The 22246-nt window shown below is 43.5% G+C and overlaps 1 protein-coding gene across 1 annotated transcript in view; it reads right to left on the reverse strand.

The window, feature by feature from the left end:
- The window catches only part of LOC121585075 (aminopeptidase O (putative)), a 119405-nt gene extending 98649 nt beyond the window's left edge, over positions 1-20756 (reverse strand). Inside the window, exons 1-5 of the mRNA XM_041901426.2 lie at positions 20671-20756; positions 16839-17534; positions 16493-16662; positions 16100-16262; positions 15186-15554 (exon numbers count right to left, since the gene is read on the reverse strand). Of these exons, the coding sequence (XP_041757360.1) occupies positions 15186-15554; positions 16100-16262; positions 16493-16662; positions 16839-17503 (1367 nt within the window). The 5' untranslated portion in view covers positions 17504-17534; positions 20671-20756. The remainder of the gene's footprint in view (positions 1-15185; positions 15555-16099; positions 16263-16492; positions 16663-16838; positions 17535-20670) is intronic.
- Positions 20757-22246: the final 1490 nt, after the last annotated feature.

Here is a 22246-nt window from a genome sequence, read left to right on the forward strand (position 1 = left end):
ATTCTGGTCACAAACTGGTTGAAGAAGGAAGCTTTTTTTTAAATGTATTTTACTGACCAGAATATGACGTATTTTTCTTTGCTTATTACCTACTGTAAAAAGTATTGCAGAGGAAAACGTTGGATATTGAAAACATTGTTCATTACATTTCTATTTGTTTCCATAGTCACCAATAAGAGTTTAAATCTGACATTTAAAATAGATCAAGCAAATCTACATCACAATGTGTTGCACATCTGCATACAGTAATTGTTTCATAATTCACCCACAGACATTACATGCATAGAAAGACTGGGACACAGAGTATATAAAGGCAGATTGTTTTATTTTATTCATGATTAATAAGAGTGGTGTGATGGGTCAGATCTGTAGTGAAGAGAATCAGCGCATTACAACTATCAATTTGAGATTTTAAAAGAAAACTAGAAAAGGACATTCCTGAAGAAACTTTGTGGACTCAGCTGGCTCAAAGTATTTCCATGGTACTAGTAGAAGAAGTTTGTGGCAGTTATAGCTTAGAGATGTCTTCAAAAAAGAGCAACTTGCTCATATACATACTTTGCGTCCTCCTCCACCATGGCAGTCAGGGGCATATTTTAGGACTTTCCAGAGGGCCAGCATCACAACAACCTCCTGAGTTTTCTGATTTTTCATGACAGTTACTGTAAGTTATGTGTCTGTCATATCATTCCTGCAACAAACATTGTTAGAAATGGGTGTAATTGGCTAATCTCTTCCTCTGCTCTGCAACTGCGCACGTATGTAAGTTTGAGTCAGCAATAGGGAGAATGGGCTAGAGGGAAATGGGAGAAACTTTACATGACTCATCAAGGGATGTGTCTGTTGAATCAGGACACAAGGGTTTTGCACCTGAAAAACAAAGTTAAAATAGGATTTTAACTTGCTTTACAAACGTATATTATTAGAAGCAGTGCCATTTCAATTGGATCTACTTACACTACACTCTTAGAAAAAAGGGTTCCAAACGGGTTAATCGGCTGTCCCCATAGGAGAACCCTTTAAATAACTATTTTTGGTTCCGGTAGAACCCTTTTGGGTTCCATGTTGAACCCTCTTTGGAAAGGGTTCTACATGGAACCCAAAAGAGATCTACCTGGAACCAAAAGGTTTCTACATGGAACCAAAATAGGTTCTTTAAAGGGTTCTCCTATGGGGACAGCCGATTAACACTTTTAGGTTCTAGATAGCACCTTTTTTTCTAAGAGTGTAAGATCAGACAGTCATGGGCAGCTGAATAGCATGTCTCTTGGGGAATCCTGTCTCAGTGAGACCTGATACAGAGAAAAAACTTTAATGATCATTTGCACAGCTAGTACAAACCTAGCTCTTACAAAGCTGGCTAGTAGGGATCAATAAACATTGAAGATCAGAGTATCAAACAGATAAAAACTACATTTTGCACACAAAACTTGACTATGGATTTAAGGAGTGGTGGTTCTGCTCTCTCCTTTCCCTGGGATGTGGCAGAATAGGTGACTGGTAACTGAGTGGGGGGCCAAGCACTGCTGTAGAGGCAATGCATCAGGTCATTGACATGTTTCAGGAACTGTAAAGACAGAGACGAATCATAATTAACCATTACCTAAGGTCTTCACTAAGTTAGACTTAGCCTAGCAAGTACATTGACTATGATACCCCTCAGAAATTTGGCAGTCAGGCAGACATAGGGAGAGCGATAGAGAGAAAAACATAGGCTATTTACATTTCTTAGTCAGCCTTCTGTACTCCTTCCCTTTGTTCCCTCCTCCATCCTTCCATTCTTCTAGAAGATTCCTGCAAAAAAAAGAATCAAGAATTGAAAAAGGCAGTTGATAGGTTTAATGTTAGAATGAGTGTTGAGGGGGAGCAAGGATAGGCACAATGTATTGTATTGTCAAATACAAAAATAGTATCCCTGATGAATCAAGAAAAACTTCACATCCATATTGGGGGGGTACATGTTTCAAGAATAAGGCTAGCTTAGTCTCTCGCTTTCTCACACACAATCAACGTGTATTCATCAACCATCTTTCTCTCTCTCTCTCTCGCTCGTTCTCTCTCACACACACACACACACACACACACACTCACAAACACACAGCTAGCATGTCACAATGTTGACATGATGACAATCTTTTCTATACGTTTTTGTGATCATCTCTCTCCCCCCTCTCTCTCACACAGAACACACACACATACACACAGCTAGCATGAAAACATTGACATGACAATGTTTTCTAAAGTTACTGAGATCATCATCTCTCTCTCTCACACACACGTGCACACACACACATACACAGAGAGAGAGAGAGAGAACACACACACATGTACTGTCATAAACTAAAAATATATAAAAATGTCAAAACGTTAGCTAGCTAGCTAGCTACAACAGGTAAAAATTCTAACTTACCATGTCCATGGAGGATTAACGTTAGCTAGCTAGCTAAAATTTGCCAGCTAGCTAGCAAAACTTTCCTTGACATTCTTCTCCCCAACAAACCGCCACTTTACTTCGGAAAATAAAACAAGACTGCAGGAGAACAGGGACGACCACATAGCAGTCAAATCTTTTAGAAGTATTTTGTGTACAAATTCAGAAACTGTCATTTTTTCCCAGCAGTGTTGTTGTGTAGCCTACAGGGCGCTTTGTCCCAATGACACTTGAGCAATGCGCTCGAGCAAGCAGGCTGCCTGCGCGCAGAGATCTATTGTTGCTTGAGGCACATTTGTCAATCTAAGTTTTAGCTGGAACTGATATGCCTACCTCCTTATTTAGCTAGTGAAATTAAAATAAAATTACACAATACCCCACAACACAGGTTTTTAGATTTTTTTGTATATAATAATATGACATTTACATACTCAGTACTTCGTTGAAGCACTTTTGGCAGCGATTACAGCCTTGAGTCTTCTTGTGTATGACGCTACAGGCTTGGTACACCTGTATTTGTGGAGTTTCTCCCATTCTTCTCTGCAGATCCTCTCAAGCTCTGTCAGGTTGGATGGGGAGCTTCGCTGCACAGCTATTTTCAGGTCTCTCCAGAGATGTTAGATCGGATTCAAGTCCGGGCTCTGGATGGGCAACTCAAGAACATTCAGAGACTTGTCCCGAAGCCACTCCTGCGTTGTCTTGGCTGTGTGCTTAGGGTCGTTTTCCTGTTGGAAAGTGAACCTTCACCCCAGTCTAAGGTCCTGAGCGCTCTGGAGCAGGTTTTCATCAAGGATCTCTCTCTACTTTGCTCTGTTCATCTTTCCCTCGATCCTGACTAGTCTCCCAGTCCCTGCCCCTGAAAAACATCCCCACAGCATGATGCTGCCACCACCATGCTTCACCGTAGGGATGGTGCCAGGTTTCCTCCAGACGTGACGCTTGGCATTCAGGCCAAAGAGCTCAATCTTGGTTTCATCAGACCAGAGAATGTTGTTTTGGCAAACTCCAAGAGGGCTGTCATGTGCTTTTTACTAAGGAGTGGCTTCCATCTGGCCACCCTACCATAAAGGCCTACCTCCTTATTTAGCTAGTGAAATTAAAATAAAATTACTGCACACATTAGGTTAATTACTTAAAAGCTTTAAGGGAAAATATAACTGTCACATTCTCAGGGTCAAATTCAGGTGCAAAAATATTTTACTAATTATTGATGGAAATAAATGGGATAAAAATAGGGTTTTGTAAATCCTGGTGGATTGTAGTAGGATATTGAAATAAAAGACATAGGCCTACGTGTTATTTGTTGAATTGTGTAAACAAATGTAGTTAGTCATAATAGAACATCAAAATTGTATTCCGTGGAACAAAAGAAAATGTGCAACACAAACAGTGCAATTAACATCAACAAAAGATTATCATTAGAAGCCAACACACACAGCAAGCTACCAGATATCATTAATTAAACAACCATTATTTAATTGTACTGCAGTTTTACTGCATTTAAACGGCAGTATGCTGTATTATTGTGCATGTTCATCTTACATGCTGGTAGCCTAGAACAAATGTTATGGAAGTGACTGTGCACTTTTCAATTGGGTGGACTGCAACTACAAAAAACACTGCCATAGCCTGTAGTAAAAGCAAAAGCATTTATAGCATTGGAGAATCTCTCAATTAGGGACCATCTATGATAGCTACAGTATATGACCGCAGAGACTGTTACAAATTGTAAATTTTTATGACCTAGCAAATTCGATGACTTGGAGGTGAAATATCAGAATTCTTTGTTTTTTTAAATTGGTATTTCATTACCTGCCAAATAAAATTCCTCAAAATGGCCCTACTCCTGAAAAAGTTAATCGGGCCGGATAAGCTGAAGTGGACTCAGCCCGTGTACCATTAGCTGGAACCCAGAGTAATATGATTCTGCCTGACTCGGGTAAAGCTTGGCCCGCATGAAGCCCCCCAAGTCTGAGTCCATGCCGAGACCTCCGCGTCTCAAATGGAATAGGCCCGAGCCCAGCGTGTTGACTGGGTACAGTATGGCCCGAGACCCTAACCTGCTTTGGTGCACTCTGCCAGCTGTTGTTTGCCAAGTGTGCTAAGCTGAATCATGCAAACCTTGCTGAACATTACTCAAATTTTAATAACTGTAATGGTTCTAGTGTGTCTTATACAGTGCATTCGGAAAGTATTCAGACCCCTTCACTTTTTTCCTCATTATTCAGACCCATTCATCCAAATATTCAGACCCCTTCATAGTTTTTTTCCCTTATCAATCTACACACAAACAGGTTTTTTGTATTTTTTTGCAAATAAACAAATAAATAAATAATATGACATTTACATACTCAGTACTTCGTTGAAGCACTTTTGGCAGCGATTACAGCCTCGAGTCTTCTTGTGTATGACGCTACAGGCTTGGTACACCTGTATTTGTGGAGTTTCTCCCATTCTTCTCTGCAGATCCTCTCAAGCTCTGTCAGGTTGGATGGGGAGCTTCGCTGCACAGCTATTTTCAGGTCTCTCCAGAGATGTTAGATCGGGTTCTAGTCCGGGCTCTGGATGGGCAACTCAAGAACATTCAGAGACTTGTCCCGAAGCCACTCCTGCGTTGTCTTGGCTGTGTGCTTAGGGTCGTTTTCCTGTTGGAAAGTGAACCTTCACCCCAGTCTAAGGTCCTGAGCGCTCTGGAGCAGGTTTTCATCAAGGATCTCTCTCTACTTTGCTCTGTTCATCTTTCCCTCGAGCCTGACTAGTCTCCCAGTCCCTGCCCCTGAAAAACATCCCCACAGCATGATGCTGCCACCACCATGCTTCACCGTAGGGATGGTGCCAGGTTTCCTCCAGACGTGACGCTTGGCATTCAGGCCAAAGAGCTCAATCTTGGTTTCATCAGACCAGAGAATGTTGTTTTGGCAAAGTCCAAGAGGGCTGTCATGTGCTTTTTACTAAGGAGTGGCTTCCATCTGGCCACTCTACCATAAAGGCCTGATTGGTGGAGAGCTGCAGAGATGGTTGTCCTTCTGGAAGGTTCTCCCATCTCCACAAAGGAACTCTGGAGCTATGTCAGAGTGACCATTGGGTTCTTGGTCACCTCCCTGACCAAGGCCCTTCTCCCCCGATTGCTCAGTTTGGCCAGGTGGCCAGCTCTAGGAAGAGTCTTGGTGGTTCCAAACTTCTTCCTTTTAAGAATGATGTAGGCCACTGTGTTCTTGGGGACCTTCAATGCTGCAGAAATGTTTTGCTACCCTACCCCAGATCTGTGCCTTCACACAATCCTGTCTCGGAACTCCTTCGACCTCATGGCTTGGTTTTTGCTCTGATCAATTGAATTTACCACAAGTGGACTCCAATCAAGTTGTAGAAACATCTCAAGGATGATCAATGGAAATAGGATGCACCTGAACTCAATTATGAGTCTCATAGCAAAGGGTCTAAATACTTATGTAAATAAGGTATTTATGTTTTTTATGTTTTTGCTTTGTCATTATGGGGTATTGTGTGTTGATGAGGAAAAAAAAGTAATTTAATCAATTTTAGAATAAGGCTGTAACGTAACAAAATGTGGAAAAAGTCAAGGGGTCTGAATACTTTCCGAATGCACTGTATGCAATGGGTGCATGGCGCACATGTTTATATAGATTGGTGTCTATTAATTGAGTAGCATTTAGATAACTGGTCAGTAGTTGAAACAGATTTCAACCAAAAAGAGATATCAACCAAAATATGAAAACTACATTTTAATCTGGTTGTGATCTGGTTTCAACCAGTAAAATACATCTTTATCACGTCGTATGCCCACTGGGATAGGCCTATATGATGTCTGAGCCATGTTTACATATTGATTTCACACGCATATTGTACTTTATTGTAGTGTTGTTGTTGATGAGTAATTGTGTGTTTTCATTTAAGAAATTACAAAGTGTTGTTATTCCTGATGGTGCTCTTATCAGGCATTATATGACTCATGATCATATATGGAATACCAACACTTTGTATTTTCTTAAATAAACAAAAATGTACTACAGTAATGGTTGGCATTTCATTTTCCTGCTGTACCGAAACCGAATCGAACTGTGACCCCGAAACCGCAATATGCACCGAACTGTGGGTTTGGTGAACGTTCCACCCCTACATTTAAATGATTTGTGCTGAAGGACTTCTATCCGCAGCAGCCACTGACAGTCACTTCAGTGTTTTCAAGGTTTCAGTTTTACAGCTTTCTCATGTCATTCCATCCACTGTAGACAATGAGTTGTTTTTAACCAAAGTGTGGAAGTGTTTCTGAGCTAAATAGCTTCCCTGCTGTCCCCATTGATGTTTCCCATTTACTGTTCCTCCTGTTACTCCTCTTTCTTCTCTCCCCTCCTCCTCTTCCTCCTCATCCCCCTCTTTCCCCTCCATTCTCCTTGCTTTCTCCTCCTCTTCCTTCTCCTCCTCTTGTCTCAGCACCAGGAGAGGACACACACAGTGCCTCCACATACCAGAGCCTTTAACAGCTTGACCATGGTGATTCTGCAGACAGCAACAGACAGACAAGACAGACAGACAGAAAGGCAGGCAGACAGACACAGTCGGACAGAGGGGAACCATGGCTCTCTACTGATTAGGCCCAGGTAAGGGGTGTATTTTTTTATGGATGGTGTGTATAAACAGACAGAAACCACAAAATATAAAATATATAACAAAACAAACTTTATAGGCTATTCAACTAATTTGCCATCTGCCTTGACAGAGGCTGGTGTAAAGTTTTGCAGGTCACTGACTGTTTGCAAGTGTAAACTGTGTTCTGTCTCTTTGCAATTATTAATTGTTATTATTTAACCTTTATTTAATTAGGCAAGTCAGTTAAGAACAAATTCTTATTTACAATGACGGCATACACCGGCCAAACCCGGACGACGCTGGGCCAATTGTGCGCCGCCCTATGGGACTCCCAATCACGGCCGGTTGTGATACAGCCTGGAATCGAACCAGGGGGTCTGTAGTGACGCCTCAAGCACTGAGATGCAGTGCCTTAGACCACTGCGCCACTCGGGAGCCCAATTATACTCTACACAGAGTCACACAGATTTGTGGGCACACAGTGTACATGGCACAGGCCGTCAGTCCAGACCTGCCCTTACTTGACTTCTTAATCTTTGGTTTCCTGCCCTCCCTCCCTCCCTACCCGTATCTGGGTACAAAAACTTCACGCCCCTCCCTTACCTCCCCCTTGCCTCCTTTCCCCGTATCCCAGCACAATAACTTAATGCCTCCCTGCCTGCCTCCCCCTACTCTCCTCAGCCACCCCTGTTGTTCTTTATACGGGGGCATGCTAGAAAAGCAGCGGTTGGCCTGGCCCCAAGGACTCAGGCCCACATACTTCCCAATCTGCAGATTAAATAGCTGCAGCCTCTGAAGTCCTTCCAGGGACTAATGGCTTTTGTTGCTGGGGATAATCCACACATCCTCTCCCACATCCTGGGGGATCCATGGCTATAACCCCACCTTAAACTCTCCTCCTCCCACCCCCTTCTCCTCCTCCCACCCCCTTCTCCATCTCCATGTTTTGTTAACCTCCCTCCATCCTCCATGTGGGCAGCCTTGTGGTTAAGGATGGCTCAAGACCCCCCATCCCCTTCTTTCCCACCCCCATCTTCCAATCTCCATCACTGGTTCATGTTTTGTCGACCTCCCCCTCCTTCCTGCATGTGGCGCAGCCTTGCGGTTAAGTCTGGAAGCCTGCAGGAGTGACCCACACATAATAATAATAATAATATGCCATTTAGCAGACGCTTTTATCCAAAGCGACTTACAGTCATGCGTGCATAATTTTTTTTTTGTGTATGGGTGGTCCCGGGGATCGAACCCACTACCTTGGCGTTACAAGCGCCGTGCTCTACCAGCTGAGCTACAGAGGACCACATAGAAAAAGGGGGCCCTGGGGGCAGGCATGGCAGGAGTCTGATGAGTCTGCTGGGCTTAGTGAATCCTCTAAATCTCTTCTCCGTCATCTACACCTACGTAGCTCCAGTTCAAACAGCCAGGGCAAGCCTGGGCAAGAAGCTATCCTCCATCCTTGCAATGCAAAGAATAAAGCAGCCTTAAGATGTCAGCACAAGACGTCTATTCCAAATAAATAAAGGAAGAAGAAAAACGACGGAAAATTGCTGTCAAATAAGGGATATGAGAAGGACTGTCACATAAATATGCCAACTGGAGCTCTGTTCTAAGAGTTGTTGACCCTCTGGTAACCTTCTGTCCTTTACAATTTCTCTGATCCCCTCCCAATGACATCATAACCTGTGGAGTGCATTCAGTTCTGACCTCATTTCCTGTGGAAGTCTACAGACAGAGGTCTGGCACAGAGAGAGAGTGTGCTGGCACTAGCAGCCTACACACACTGGGACACTGTCCACTGGCCACCCAAAAGAAGCCTTTATTTATTTTATCAAGATCATGGTAAAAAGAGCTGACGTTTTGACCTTTTATTTGGCCCGAACTTCCCATTTTAACTTCAGTCAAACTTCATCTAAATGACTTTGGCTGGATTTCACTCCCATTAAAATATATACACTGCTCAAAAAAATAAAGGGAACACTAAAATAACACATCCTAGATCTGAATGAATGAAATAATCTTATTAAATACTTTTTTCTTTACATAGTTGAATGTGCTGACAACAAAATCACACAAAAATTATCAATGGAAATCAAATTTATCAACCCATGGAGGTCTGGATTTGGAGTCACCCTCAAAATTAAAGTGGAAAACCACACTACAGGCTGATCCAACTTTGATGTAATGTCCTTAAAACAAGTCAAAATGAGGCTCAGTAGTGTGTGTGGCCTCCACGTGCCTGTATGACCTCCCTACAACGCCTGGACATGCTCCTGATGAGGTGGCGGATGGTCTCCTGAGGGATCTCCTCCCAGACCTGGACTAAAGCATCCGCCAACTCCTGGACAGTCTGTGGTGCAACATGGCGTTGGTGGATGGAGCGAGACATGATGTCCCAGATGTGCTCAATTGGATTCAGGTCTGGGGAACGGTCGGGCCAGTCCATAGCATCAATGCCTTCCTCTTGCAGGAACTGCTGACACACTCCAGCCGCATGAGGTCTAGCATTGTCTTGCATTAGGAGGAACCCAGGGCCAACCGCACCAGCATATGGTCTCACAAGGGGTCTGAGGATCTCATCTCGGTACCTAATGGCAGTCAGGCTACCTCTGGCGAGCACATGGAGGGCTGTGCGGCCCCCCCAAAGAAATGTCACCCCACACCATGACTGGCCCACCCCCAAACCGGTCATGCTGGAGGATGTTGCAGGCAGCAGAACGTTCTCCACGGCGTCTCCAGTCTCTGTCACGTCTGTCACATGTGCTCAGTGTGAACCTGCTTTCATCTGTGAAGAGCACAGGGCGCCAGTGGCGAATTTGCCAATCTTTGTGTTCTCTGGCAAATGCCAAACGTCCTGCATGGTGTTGGGCTGTAAGCACAACCCCCACCTGTGGACGTCGGGCCCTCATACCACCCTCATGGAGTCTGTTTCTGACCGTTTGAGCAGACACATGCACATTTGTGGCCTGCTGGAGGTCATTTTGCAGTGCTCCTCCTGCTCCTCCTTGCACAAAGGCGGAGGTAGCAGTCCTGCTGCTGGGTTGTTGCCCTCCTACGGCCTCCTCCACGTCTCCTGATGTACTGGCCTATCTCCTGGTATCGCCTCCATGCTCTGGACACTATGCTGACAGACACAGCAAACCTTCTTGCCACAGCTCGCATTGATGTGCCATCCTGGATGAGCTGCACTACCTGAGCCACTTGTGTGGGTTGTAGACTCCGTCTCATGCTACCACTAGAGTGAAAGCACCGCCAGCATTCAAAAGTGACCAAAACATCAGCCAGGAAGCATAGGAACTGAGAAGTGGTCTGTGGTCACCACCTGCAAAACCAGTCCTTTATTGGGGGTGTCTTGCTAATTGCCTATAATTTCCACCTGTTGTCTATTCCATTTGCACAACAGCATGTTACATTTATTGTCAATCAGTGTTGCTTCCTAAGTGGACAGTTTGATTTCACAGAAGTGTGATTGACTTGGAGTTACATTGTGTTGTTTAAGTGTTCCCTTAATTTTTTTTGAGCAGTGTATATACAGTGGGGAGAACAAGTATTTGATACACTGCCGATTTTGCAGGTTTTCCTACTTACAAAGCATGTAGAGGTCTGTAATTTTTATCATAGGTACACTTCAACTGTGAGAGACAGAATCTAAAAAAATCCAGAAAATCACATTGTATGATTTTAAGTAATACATTTGCATTTTATTGCATGACATAAGTATTTGATCACCTACCAACCAGTAAGAATTCCGGCTTTCACAGCCCTCCTATTCTCCACTCATTACCTGTATTAACTGCACCTGTTTGAACTCGTTACCTGTATAAAAGACACCTGTCCACACACTCAGTCAAACAAACTCCAACCTCTCCACAATGGCCAAGACCAGAGAGCTGTGTAAGGACATCAGGGATAAAATTGTAGACCTGCACAAGGCTGGGATGGGCTACAGGACAATAGGCAAGCAGCTTGGTGAGAAGGCAACAACTGTTGGTGCAATTATTAGAAAATGGAAGAAGTTCAAGATGACGGTCAATCAGCCTCGGTCTGGGGCTCCATGCAAGATCTCACCTCGTGGGGCATCAATGATCATGAGGAAGGTGAGGGATCAGCCCAGAACTACGCGGCAGGACCTGGTCAATGACCTGAAGAGAGCTGGGACCACAGTCTCAAAGAAAACCATTAGTAACACACTACGCCGTCAAGGATTAAAATCCTGCAGCGCCACGCAAAGGTCCCCCTGCTCAAGCCAGCGCATGTCCAGGCCCGTCTGAAGTTTGCCAATGACCATCTGGATGATCCAGAGGAGGAATGGGAGAAGGTAATGTGGTCTGATGAGACAAAAATAGAGCTTTTTGGTCTAAACTCCACTCGCCGTGTTTGGAGGAAGAAGAAGGATGAGTACAACCCCAAGAACACCATCCCAACCATGAAGCATGGAGGTGGAAACATCATTCTTTGGGGATGCTTTTCTGCAAAGGGGACAGGACGACTGCACCATATTGAGGGAGGATGGATGGGGCCATGTATCGCGAGATCTTGGCCAACAACCTCCTTCCCTCAGTAAGAGCATTGAAGATGGAGTCGTGGCTGGGTCTTCCAGCATGACAACGACCGAAACACACAGCCAGGGCAACTAAGGAGTGGCTCCGTAGAAGCATCTCAAGGTCCTGGAGTGGCCTAGCCAGTCTCCAGACCTGAACCCAATAGAAAATCTTTGGAGGGAGCTGAAAGTCTGTATTGCCCAGCGACAGCCCCGAAACCTGAAGGATCTGGAGAAGGTCTATATGGAGGAGTGGGCCAAAATCCCTGCTGCAGTGTGTGCAAACCTGCTCAAGACCTACAGGAAACGTATGATCTCTGTAATTGCAAACAAAGGTTTCTGTACCAAATATTAAGTTCTGCTTTTCTGATGTATCAAATACTTATGTCATGCAATAAAATGCAAATTAATTACTTTAAAAATCATACAAAGTGATTTTCTGGATTTTTGTTTTAGATTCCGTCTCTCACAGTTGAAGTGTACCTATGATAAAAATTACAGACCTCTACATGCTTTGTAAGTAGTAAAACCTGCAAAATCGGCAGTGTATCAAATACTTGTTCTCCCCACTGTATATATATATATATATATATAGAAAAACATTATTTGATTTCCCAAAAATCTGAACAACACAACATTCAATGGGGACTGTATGTACAGTTGAAGTCGGAAGTTCACATACAACTTAACCAAATACATTTAAACTCAGTTTTTCACAATTCTTGACATTTAATCCTAGTAAAAATTCCCTGTTTTAGGTCAGTTAGGATCACCACTTTATTTTAAGAATGTGAAATGTCAGAATAATAGTAGAGAGAATTATTTATTTCAGCTTTTATTTCTTTCATCAAATTCCCAGTGGGTCAGAAGTTTACATACACTCAATTAGTATTTGGTAGCATTACCTTTAAATTGTTTAACTTAGGTCAAACGTTTCGGGTAGCCTTCCACAACCTTCCCACAATAAGTTGGGTGAATTTTGGCCCATTCCTCCTGACAGAGCTGGTGTAACTGAGTCAGGTTTGTAGGCCTCCTTGCTCGCACACACTTTTTCAGTTCTGCTCACACATTTTCTATAGGATTGAGGTCAGGGTTTTGTAATGGCCACTCCGATACCTTGACTTTGTTGTCCTTAAGCCATTTTTCCACAACTTTGGAAGTATGCTTGGGGTCATTGTCCATTTGGAAGACTCATTTGCGACCAAGCTTTAACTTCCTGACTGATGTCTTGAGATGTTGCTTCAATATATCCACAGAATTTTCCTTCCTCATGATGCAATCTATTTTGTGAAGTGCACCAGTCCCTCCTGCAGCAAAGCACCCCCACAGCATGATGCTGCCACCCCCGTGCTTCATGGTTGGGATGGTGTTCTTCGGCTTGCAAGCAACCCCCCTTTTCCTCCAAACATAACGATGGTCATTATGGCCAAACAGTTCTATTTTTGTTTCATCAGACCAGAGGACATTTCTCCAAAAAGTACGATCTTTGTCCCCATGTGCAGTTGCAAACCGTAGTCTGGCTTTTTTATGGCAGCTTTGGAGCAGTGGCTTCTTCCTTGCTGAGCGGCCTTTCAGGTTATGTCGATATCGGACTCGTTTTACTGTGGATATAGATACTTTTGTACCTGTTTTCTCCAGCATCTTCACAAGGTCCTTTGCTGTTGTTCTGGGATTAATTTGCACTTTTCGCACCAAAGTGCGTTCATCTCTAGCAGACAGAACGTGTCTCCTTCTTGAGCGGTATGACGGCTGCGTGGTCCCATGGTGTTTATACTTGCGTACTATTGTTTGTGCAGATGAACGTGGTACCTTCAGGCGTTTGGAAATTGCTCCCAAGGATGAACCAGACTTGTGGAGGTCTACAATTATGTTTTTAGGTTTTGGCTGATTTCTTTTGATTTTCCCATGATGTCAAGCAAAGAGGCACTGAGTTTGAAGGTAGGCCTTGAAATACATCCACTGGTACACCTCCAATTTACTCAAATGATGTCAATTAGCCTATCAGAAGCTTCTAAAGCCATGACATCATTTTCTGGAATTTTCCAAGCTGTTTAAAGGCACAGTCAACTTAGTGTATGTAAACTTCTGAATTATAAGTGAAATAATCTGTCTGTAAACAATTGTTGGAAAAATTACTTGTGTCATGCACAAAGTAGATGTCCTAACCGACTTGCCAAAACTATAGTTTGTTAACAAGAAATGTGTGGAGTGGTTGAAAAACAAGTTTTAATTACTCCAACCTAAGTGTATGTAAACTTCCGACTTCAACTGTATGTGTACCAAGCATATCTCCTCATTGAATTACAGGAAAATAATTAGACATCACATTTCAAAACATCCACTGCCTCAGACTTCTTGCAGACTATTACTAAAACTAAGGGCATGCAGTCTAAGAAAGGTTATTGGACCAAAACGTTGTTGCAAATGAATCTACTGTACTTGGCAATACAAATATTATGAATTCAGTAGAGCTACCGCCTTGTCTTTTATTTTCTCAGTAAAACCAAGAACCATTAATCAAAACTGCAACACAAAACCCTGTCTAGCCCACACAGAGAAAACTGTAGCTTAGCTACTGAATAAGGATGAGTAAAAAGGGATGTGAAAGACTGAATGCATGGAGGAAGTGAACTGCTACAGTAGCTGTCCAACAGGGAAGTCAAAACCAATGTGTCTGCTTCAGGGCAATCAAAACATCAACAGAGTGGTGGTTAACCCCCAAGGCCTTGATATAGGAGGACGAGGAGAGAACTGGAGGAAAATTGGAAAGACGGCTGTGCAGAAGAGTGAGAAAGAGAGAGAGGTCAGCAGCATAGTGAGATAGATGGGGCGAGAGAGGTCAGCAGCATAGTGAGATAGATGGGGCGAGAGAGGTCAGCAGCATAGTGAGATAGATGGGGCGAGAGAGGTCAGCAGCATAGTGAGATAGATGGGGCGAGAGAGGTCAGCAGCATAGTGAGATAGATGGGGCGAGAGAGGTCAGCAGCATAGTGAGATAGATGGGGCGGGAGAGGTCAGCAGCATAGTGAGATAGATGGGGCGAGAGAGGAAAGGAGGAGGAAGGGGGACTGTGAATGGGGTAAAGCAGTGTGCCAACCTGTGGGTTTCCTTTCCACATCAGCCCTCTGCCCTCATACCTCCACTCTGCAGACTAAACAGTCAGACACAGACAGACCAGTATACCTGTAGACCAGGTCAACAACACAACATGAACACACACAGAGCCCTATTGACTGGCTGTCTGAGCTAACACTCTGCTGAGGAGGTGGATGGGGGCTAGCCTCTTTCACCTGGAGGGTCGACCAAGGGTTAAGGTGTTGGACTGGGGTTCATGGGTCTGCTATTCAGCTTTAATGCAAACGTGGAATCTGTATATTTCCATTAAGGATATAGACACATTAAGTAATGAACATGAGGGGAACATGGCTGCCACTGGTGCTGCCAGTCAGTTGTAAGAGTGGGGTGCCTTACGAGTGTTCATGTTCATCAACAAGTAGCAGATGCAAATAAAACAGCAGCTTTGAAAGTAACAAAACAGCCTTGCATGAGTGGTGAAAGTATCTATTCATCTATACATATCCCTTCCTCCAGTCCTCCCTCCAGTCTTACCTGGCCATGCCCAGACTAGAGAAGCCGGCTGGGACGATGAGTACGTCGAGGCGGGGGAAGGGATGGACCCCCAGGGTAGCGTGGGCTGCAGCCAGACAGCCAGGCAGAAGGGGGAGGATCTGGACCTGGGCCTTCTGCAGTAGAGAGGGCGGGGCAAACACCCGGTGAGGGACCACTCCTTGGCTCCAGGCAGATGGGTCGGTGAATGGACAGGGGTAATCAACATGGCAACAGGTTAAGTTGTCATCACCCAGGCCTGAGCAGTCAATCTCAGAGTGCTTCTCATCCTTTAGGCCTGAGTAAACTAATGTAGACTGTGGGCTGGTGATGACTGGATGGTCCATGTTAGTGAATGGATTCAGGTCCAAGCTGCGTTATGGGGTGAAGGAAAAAAAGATTTAGGCTTGTATTTTCGCTATTTTCACTACAGGCTTAGAAACGAGAGAGATGGAAAGATGGAACATTGCATCACACGGGAAAGCCAGAGAAAACCCAAACATTAAATTTAATTCAACTTCCATTCAGTTACAGTAACTCCATCTTAGTATTAGAACTGCATGTGTTCAAAGACCAAAACCCAAATCTGATCCAAGTTTCCTCTCTAGCCGTTCACTGAGAATAATGGCCCTCCTTGTAACAGGAGAAGCCCTGGGGTTAACGACTGGGTATGGCTGGGTTGGAGGGAAACCATGAGAGGAGGAGGTAGAAAGGGTGGTATTACGGGAAGAATGACAGAGCTGCCAGCTTGCATGGTGGTGGAGCCCCCAAACACCAGCCTCAGCCTGTGGTGAACTCTTTAGGGCAGGGGAAAGCTCTGCTGGGGAAGACCTGGGTCTACCGCCTGGGTTGCAGGGAAACCACGAAGAGGGGAAGACGAGGGGGAGAGGAGGGGTCTTACGGGAAATAAATCATACCTGCCAGCATGCGTATGGGAGGCCCCAGCCCTTGTACCCTGCACAGGAGGGGTAAGCTGTGCTGTGGAAAGTTGTGCCGTGGCCTGGCGCCAGCAACCCACTGCCAAGGTAAAGGTGGAGGCAGGCATAGGCATGGTGACATAGTAGTCCCAACTAGAGAGACCTAGACAGAGAGAGGGAGCGAGAGAGAGAGAGAGAGAGAGAGAGAGAGAGAGAGAGAGAGAGAGACCGAGAGAGAGACAGAAGGCAGAGACAGAGAGAGAGAAGGCAGAGACAGAGAGAGAGAGAGAGAGAGAGAGAGAGAGAGAGAGAGAAGGCAAAGAGTGGATGAGTGGACTGAAGAACTGTAACAGTTTGCACTTATCCGCTGTACACTGATCAGGAGTGTATTACCTGTGTGGTGCAGGTGAGTGGGCTGGGCCTGCTTCTCTCCACTCAATAGAACCACACACTCCCTGGGGGCTCGTACCCGGGCCTGCCATGTCGACATTGCAACAGGAGGCTCCTGACAGGGGAAGAGGGCCCGGTTGTTGATGGGGGAGCCGGCTGTGTAAACACATGACCTAGAGGAGTAAACAGGGTAAACAACTTCCTTCATCTTACTGTCCATGGGACATGCAGACTTGGTTTATCTACTGTACAATTTGTTTCAGCCTGAGAGCAGACAGAAGGAGACAAATTGTTAACAGTCTGAGTATTAAGCATATAGAAGATATTATTTCATATCTTGATGTCCCACCTGTTGTCCTGATCTTTAGTCCACCTGACAGAGCCTCCCTCTGGCTTGGTCTCGTAGCAGACCCTCAGGGCTCGGGGGAACTCCTGGGGGGTCCGAACCCCACTCATCCTCACCTGGAGGCTCCAGCGGTCAGTGTGAAAGATGAGGGGTCCCCCACCCTCAGAAGCAGGGGCATGACTGCACTGGAAGTACAGGTGGTGCTGCTTTTTCCATTGGGTGGAGGGGAGGGAGATCAGCCTCTGAATGAGCACAGCTGATTGGCTGTCTGGTTGTGGTTCAACCCCTGACCCCTCACCCTTGACCTCCTTTAGGAGACCCTGCATGTCCGACACAGAGGTCACGTCCAGCTCCTCTACTTTTGACACGGTGAGGTCACAGCAGTCCAGAACTAAGGTAAAGTCTCCGTGGCTCTCATCCTCCCAGGAGTCATCAGTCTGGGATGGTTGGGGTGGGGTTGGGGCACCTTCCCCATCCCCATCCCCATCCCCATCCCCATCTCCAGCCCCACGGCCTGGCTCCAGGAAGAGCACCACAGTACCAGTGATAACCTTTGTGTGAAGGTGTATGTCCAGGTCCAGGACATAGTGTCTGACCAGGATATGGTTGGTGTTGGCTCTGAGGGGCAGGTCATCCCTGCCTGGGTCCACATCAGCATCACCATCCATTTCTCATAGGTCAGAGGTCATCTAGTGAATTCTAGAGGAACACCCAAAGTCAATCAATCAATCAATTGACAGATCATTCAATCAATTGAAAGATCAATCAATCAATATGTACAGTATACAGTACATATCAACCCTACCAGCCAGATAAGGTGGTCCACATATAGGCCTGACAAACATACAATATGACCAATCAAAATATGGGACTGACATAACTGACATAACAACGGACTGACATAACAAGGGACTGACATAACAAGAGAAAAACTGCTGATCCACAACCACATTTCGAAATTGCATCTTGTGTATTCTACATCTCAACACTAAGTTGAGACCCCGACTGAGTCCCCCCCCCCCCCTACATTTTGATCTGCAGGCCTACAGGTTCAAACTTCAAAAAGCAAACAGTTTTACAATAAACTGAAGGTCCCATATGAGAGCCAGCCAGCCAGCCACTTTGCCTTTACAACCCCTAGCTAACATTTCCAATTCCCCTGCTTCAGCCCCAGAGTTATGGAGGCTTGGCAGGCCAAAGCTGCAATTACACTGTACAGTGTGAATTCCTCACACGTCTCTCCGAGAGGAAGTAGGGGAATAAAAACACAGTGACACAGAGACATACAGTGCCTTCAGAATGTATTCACACCCCTTGACTTTTTCCACATTTTGTTGTTACAAAGCGGGATTAAAATAGATTTTTTGGGGTCAACGACCTACAAAAAATACTCTAAACACTAATATATTTTGATAAGATAAATATTCAACCCCCTGAGTCAAAACATGTTAGAATCACCTTTGGCAGCGATTACAGCTGTGAGTCTTTCTGGAGAAGTCTCTAAGAGCTTTGCAAACCTGGATTGTACAATATTTGCAGATTATTATCATTTTTTATTTTAAGTTACTGTCCTGCTGAAAGGTGGATTTGTCTCCAAGTGTCTGGTGGAAGGCAGACTGAACCATGTTTTCCTCTAGGACTTTGCCTGAGCTTAGCTCTTTTCCTTTTATCCTAAACATCTCCCTAGTCCTTGCCGATGACAAGCATACATTTTACATTTACATTTTAGTCATTTAGCAGACGCTCTTATCCTGAGCGACTTACAGTTAGTGAGTGCATACATTTTCATACTGAATACCCATAACATGATACAGCCACCACCATGCTTGAAAATATAAAGAGTGGTACTCAGTGATGTATTGTGTTGGATTTGCCCCAAACATAATGCTTTGTATTCAGGACAAAAAGTTTATTTCTTTGCCACATTTTTTGCAGTAAAACTTTTGTGCCTTGGAATATTTGTATTCTGTACAAGCTTCCTTCTTTTCACGCTGTCATTTAGGTTAGTATTGTGGAGTAACTACAATGCTGTTGATCCATCCTCAGTTTTCTCCTATCACAGCCATTTAACTCTGTAACTGGTTTAAAATCACCATTGGCTTCAGGGTGAAATCCCTGAGCGGTTTCCTTACTTCCTTTCCCCGCTTTTTTTAAAAACCCATCTACCAATAAGTGCCCTTCTTTGCAAGGCATTGGAAAACCTCCCTGGTCTTTGTCGTAGAATCTGTGCTTGAAATTCACTGCTCGACTGAGGGACCTTACAGATAATTGTATGTGTGAGGTACAGAGATGGAGTAGTCATTCAAAAATCATGTTAAACACCATTACTGCACACAGAGTTAGTCCAACTTATTATCTGTTACTTGTTAAGCTAATTTTTACTCCTGAAGTTATTTAGGCTTGCCATAACAAAGGGGTTGAATACTTATGGACTCAAAACATTTCAGCTTTTCATTTTTTATTAATTTGTAAACATTTCTAAAAACATAATTCTGAGTCCCACTTGGGCTACCCCCCACATTTGCTACTATACAATATTATGGAATGTCCTTCTTTAACAGTAACAGGGCTAGTGAGAGTTTTAGTGTAGGTGGTGACAGGTTGAATACCTGCTTCATTGAGGGGATGTAATGTAAAAATGGTAACTTGTGAGACTTGTGGAGACATGTACCACTCTGTAGTAGTGGGCTACACTCAAAGGCAGCCAAGCTTATAAATCTGTGATCATGCCGAAACTGGCCCTGGTAATCTACATGAATGATCCTTCTGACAGGATTGACTAACGCCTGCACATCAGCGGTTTAAATAATTCCTGTAAAGACATCTAGCCTACGGAACAAAGAAGAACTAGAGCTTGCCGGAAATGATTTACCTCTGGTTCGTTCAGCCATCGCTATGGACAAAATGAATGGGGAAAGAATAGGGTTTTGGAATAAACACTGAACATAAGGTCTGAGGTTAACACAGGCTTATGAGAGCTTATACGTTTTGTTCTACATTTTTACACTTTAGTCATTTAGCAGACGCTCTTATCCAGAGTGACTTACAGTTAGTGAGTGCATACATTTTTCATACATATCTTCTACGAGATAATATCAGTCAGTTAACATGACCTTTAGGAATTACAAAGCCTTTATGTACCTTGTGTTTTTTTATTACATAAATGCTTCATAATTCATAAAAAGTGATGTTAGCTGATGAAGACTATCTCATTGAACAAAACGTATAAGATCTCTTAAGCTCTTCAGCCTGTGTTTACCACAGACCATATCTCCGGTGTTTATCCAAAAACCCTACAGAAACTCCATTCATTTTCCCATAGGCTTTGTTCAACGAACCATTACTATTGCTCTCCATGTCGTTTGACAGCACAGTCGTAAGTAAACCTTATGTGATGAGTACGTAGCCTACAATAATTAATACTCTGTATTGCCACTCATGCACTGAGAATAGTTGGTACTTTTACATCATGATAAATGTCACATTGACATTAATGTCAACTTGAAGGTATTTCCATCACTGAGGCATTTTGGTTCATTTAAGACTGTAGCCTAAACTCTTACTTGTTTCTGCAAATTAATATATTATATTACGCTAACTGTACTTTCATTAATGTTGAGAGACGGGAGGTGGCAGGCGTTCGTCAAATAAATCATCCGATGGCGGAAAACTTACTAGAGCCTCAGCCAGATGTGCTTGGTTTAAAACGAAAGCGGGGTAATTTCTTGACAGTGTTTTCTGTTAAAGGAGACAGACCTGTGCATTCAGTACGCAAAATCTTATAACGAATAGGCCAACAGTAATGCTCTGTTTTGTGGACTGTCGTAGCACTAACCTGGCTGGAGTGTCAGCATCCAGTACGTTCTTATTATCAGTGATCCAGCACCCGGCACAAGCAGCACGGGAGTGTCCTTGGCAAGGGCTTATGCCGTCATATTCGGGCGACGATAAATAGATGGGTGAAAATATACAGGATGTAGTTCAATCTCAGTGCAACTTAATAAAACCTGATAATATCCACTTAAAAACCTATAAAACACTTCAGTTGTAAAAGTACATCAAAGTAACACGTGCTAAAGTATAAACCGAAAATATCAACCTAAAACTATAAATCGGGGTAGGCTGCATTTGGGGTACATGCGCGCGCTGGACGTTGCTTGTTTTTCACGCGGGAGATACTCTGTCCATGGAGAGGGGTGGTGTATTTTCCGTTTTTTAAAATATTTTCTCAATTTGTTTAATGCTTTGCATTTTTAATGATTCAAAACGGAAAAGTTATACAATGGAAATGAGAATTATATGATGCATTCTATGATAAGAGAATAAACCCAGTCATGTTTAAAATGTCTCCCGAATTAACCTACTGTACCTAGACTATTGTTGTAATCTTCCAGGTGGAGCTATATGAGCTCTTGAGCACTAGCAAAATAAAAATCAAGTTGCTTATTTGAAAATTGCAGAGGGGTATACTACGAATCTAGTTAGATCTATAGGCCTATTCAGGATCTTCAGAAGCTAGTTAGCTTTACATTCCAATTCAGGCTTCACATTCCAATTCAGGCTTCATCCATGTAACTGAAGGTGAATATTGATCCAACATTTGCAGCTAACGAGGAAAGTATATATTTGGCAAGAATGTGAATTGTGGAATCATGAGTCCTCTAGTCTAGACCTATGCTACATCTAATGATAATGTAGTGATAAGTGGAGCAATAATGACAACAGCAAAGATGTAGCCTACACATGTTAAGTTTAATTGCATCAAGTGCATGAAATTGTTGTGTGCATTACAATGTATTAAAATCCAACATTTTCAATAAAGCACTGATGAACAAATTAAAAATACAAAATGAAAAACAAGGGTTCCAGTGTTTATTGGTAGGCCACTGCCTATGTCCTATACTCTAACTTACTGTATTATTATGCAGCTACAATGTAACAGAACACAGAATAGAATGTGAATAAATACCCATAAGCAGAGCCATATATTAATATATGGCTCTTTGCCCATAAGTATTTAGAATCAGAGTATTGAGTTTTTCCAGTAGTATTACAAAGGGCTTCTCTATTGGAATGCATGACGTTCTACAACATGACAACAACATTAACAAACAGATAAACAAGATTAAGAGCCTGGGCAAATACTTGAAAACCTTTCTTGTTGGTACAGTAAACATATATTGTAGGATGGCTTTAGTTTGGCACGGTGTTGGCATCCTAATACATAGTTTTTCAACTACAAAAATAAAACTATAGATATGTGCATTGACTTTGTCACATTTAGTCATGGTAACCAACATTGTTTCAATATTGTTATTGCCAGCTAAAGTGATGATACTGTATATTATCTAAAATATATATTTTCATTAAGAAAATCACAAAGTAATCATATCATAACTGTAAACATTTGT

The sequence above is a fragment of the Coregonus clupeaformis genome, chromosome 16 (assembly GCF_020615455.1).
Source record: "Coregonus clupeaformis isolate EN_2021a chromosome 16, ASM2061545v1, whole genome shotgun sequence".
NCBI classification, from domain to species: Eukaryota; Metazoa; Chordata; class Actinopteri; order Salmoniformes; family Salmonidae; genus Coregonus; species Coregonus clupeaformis.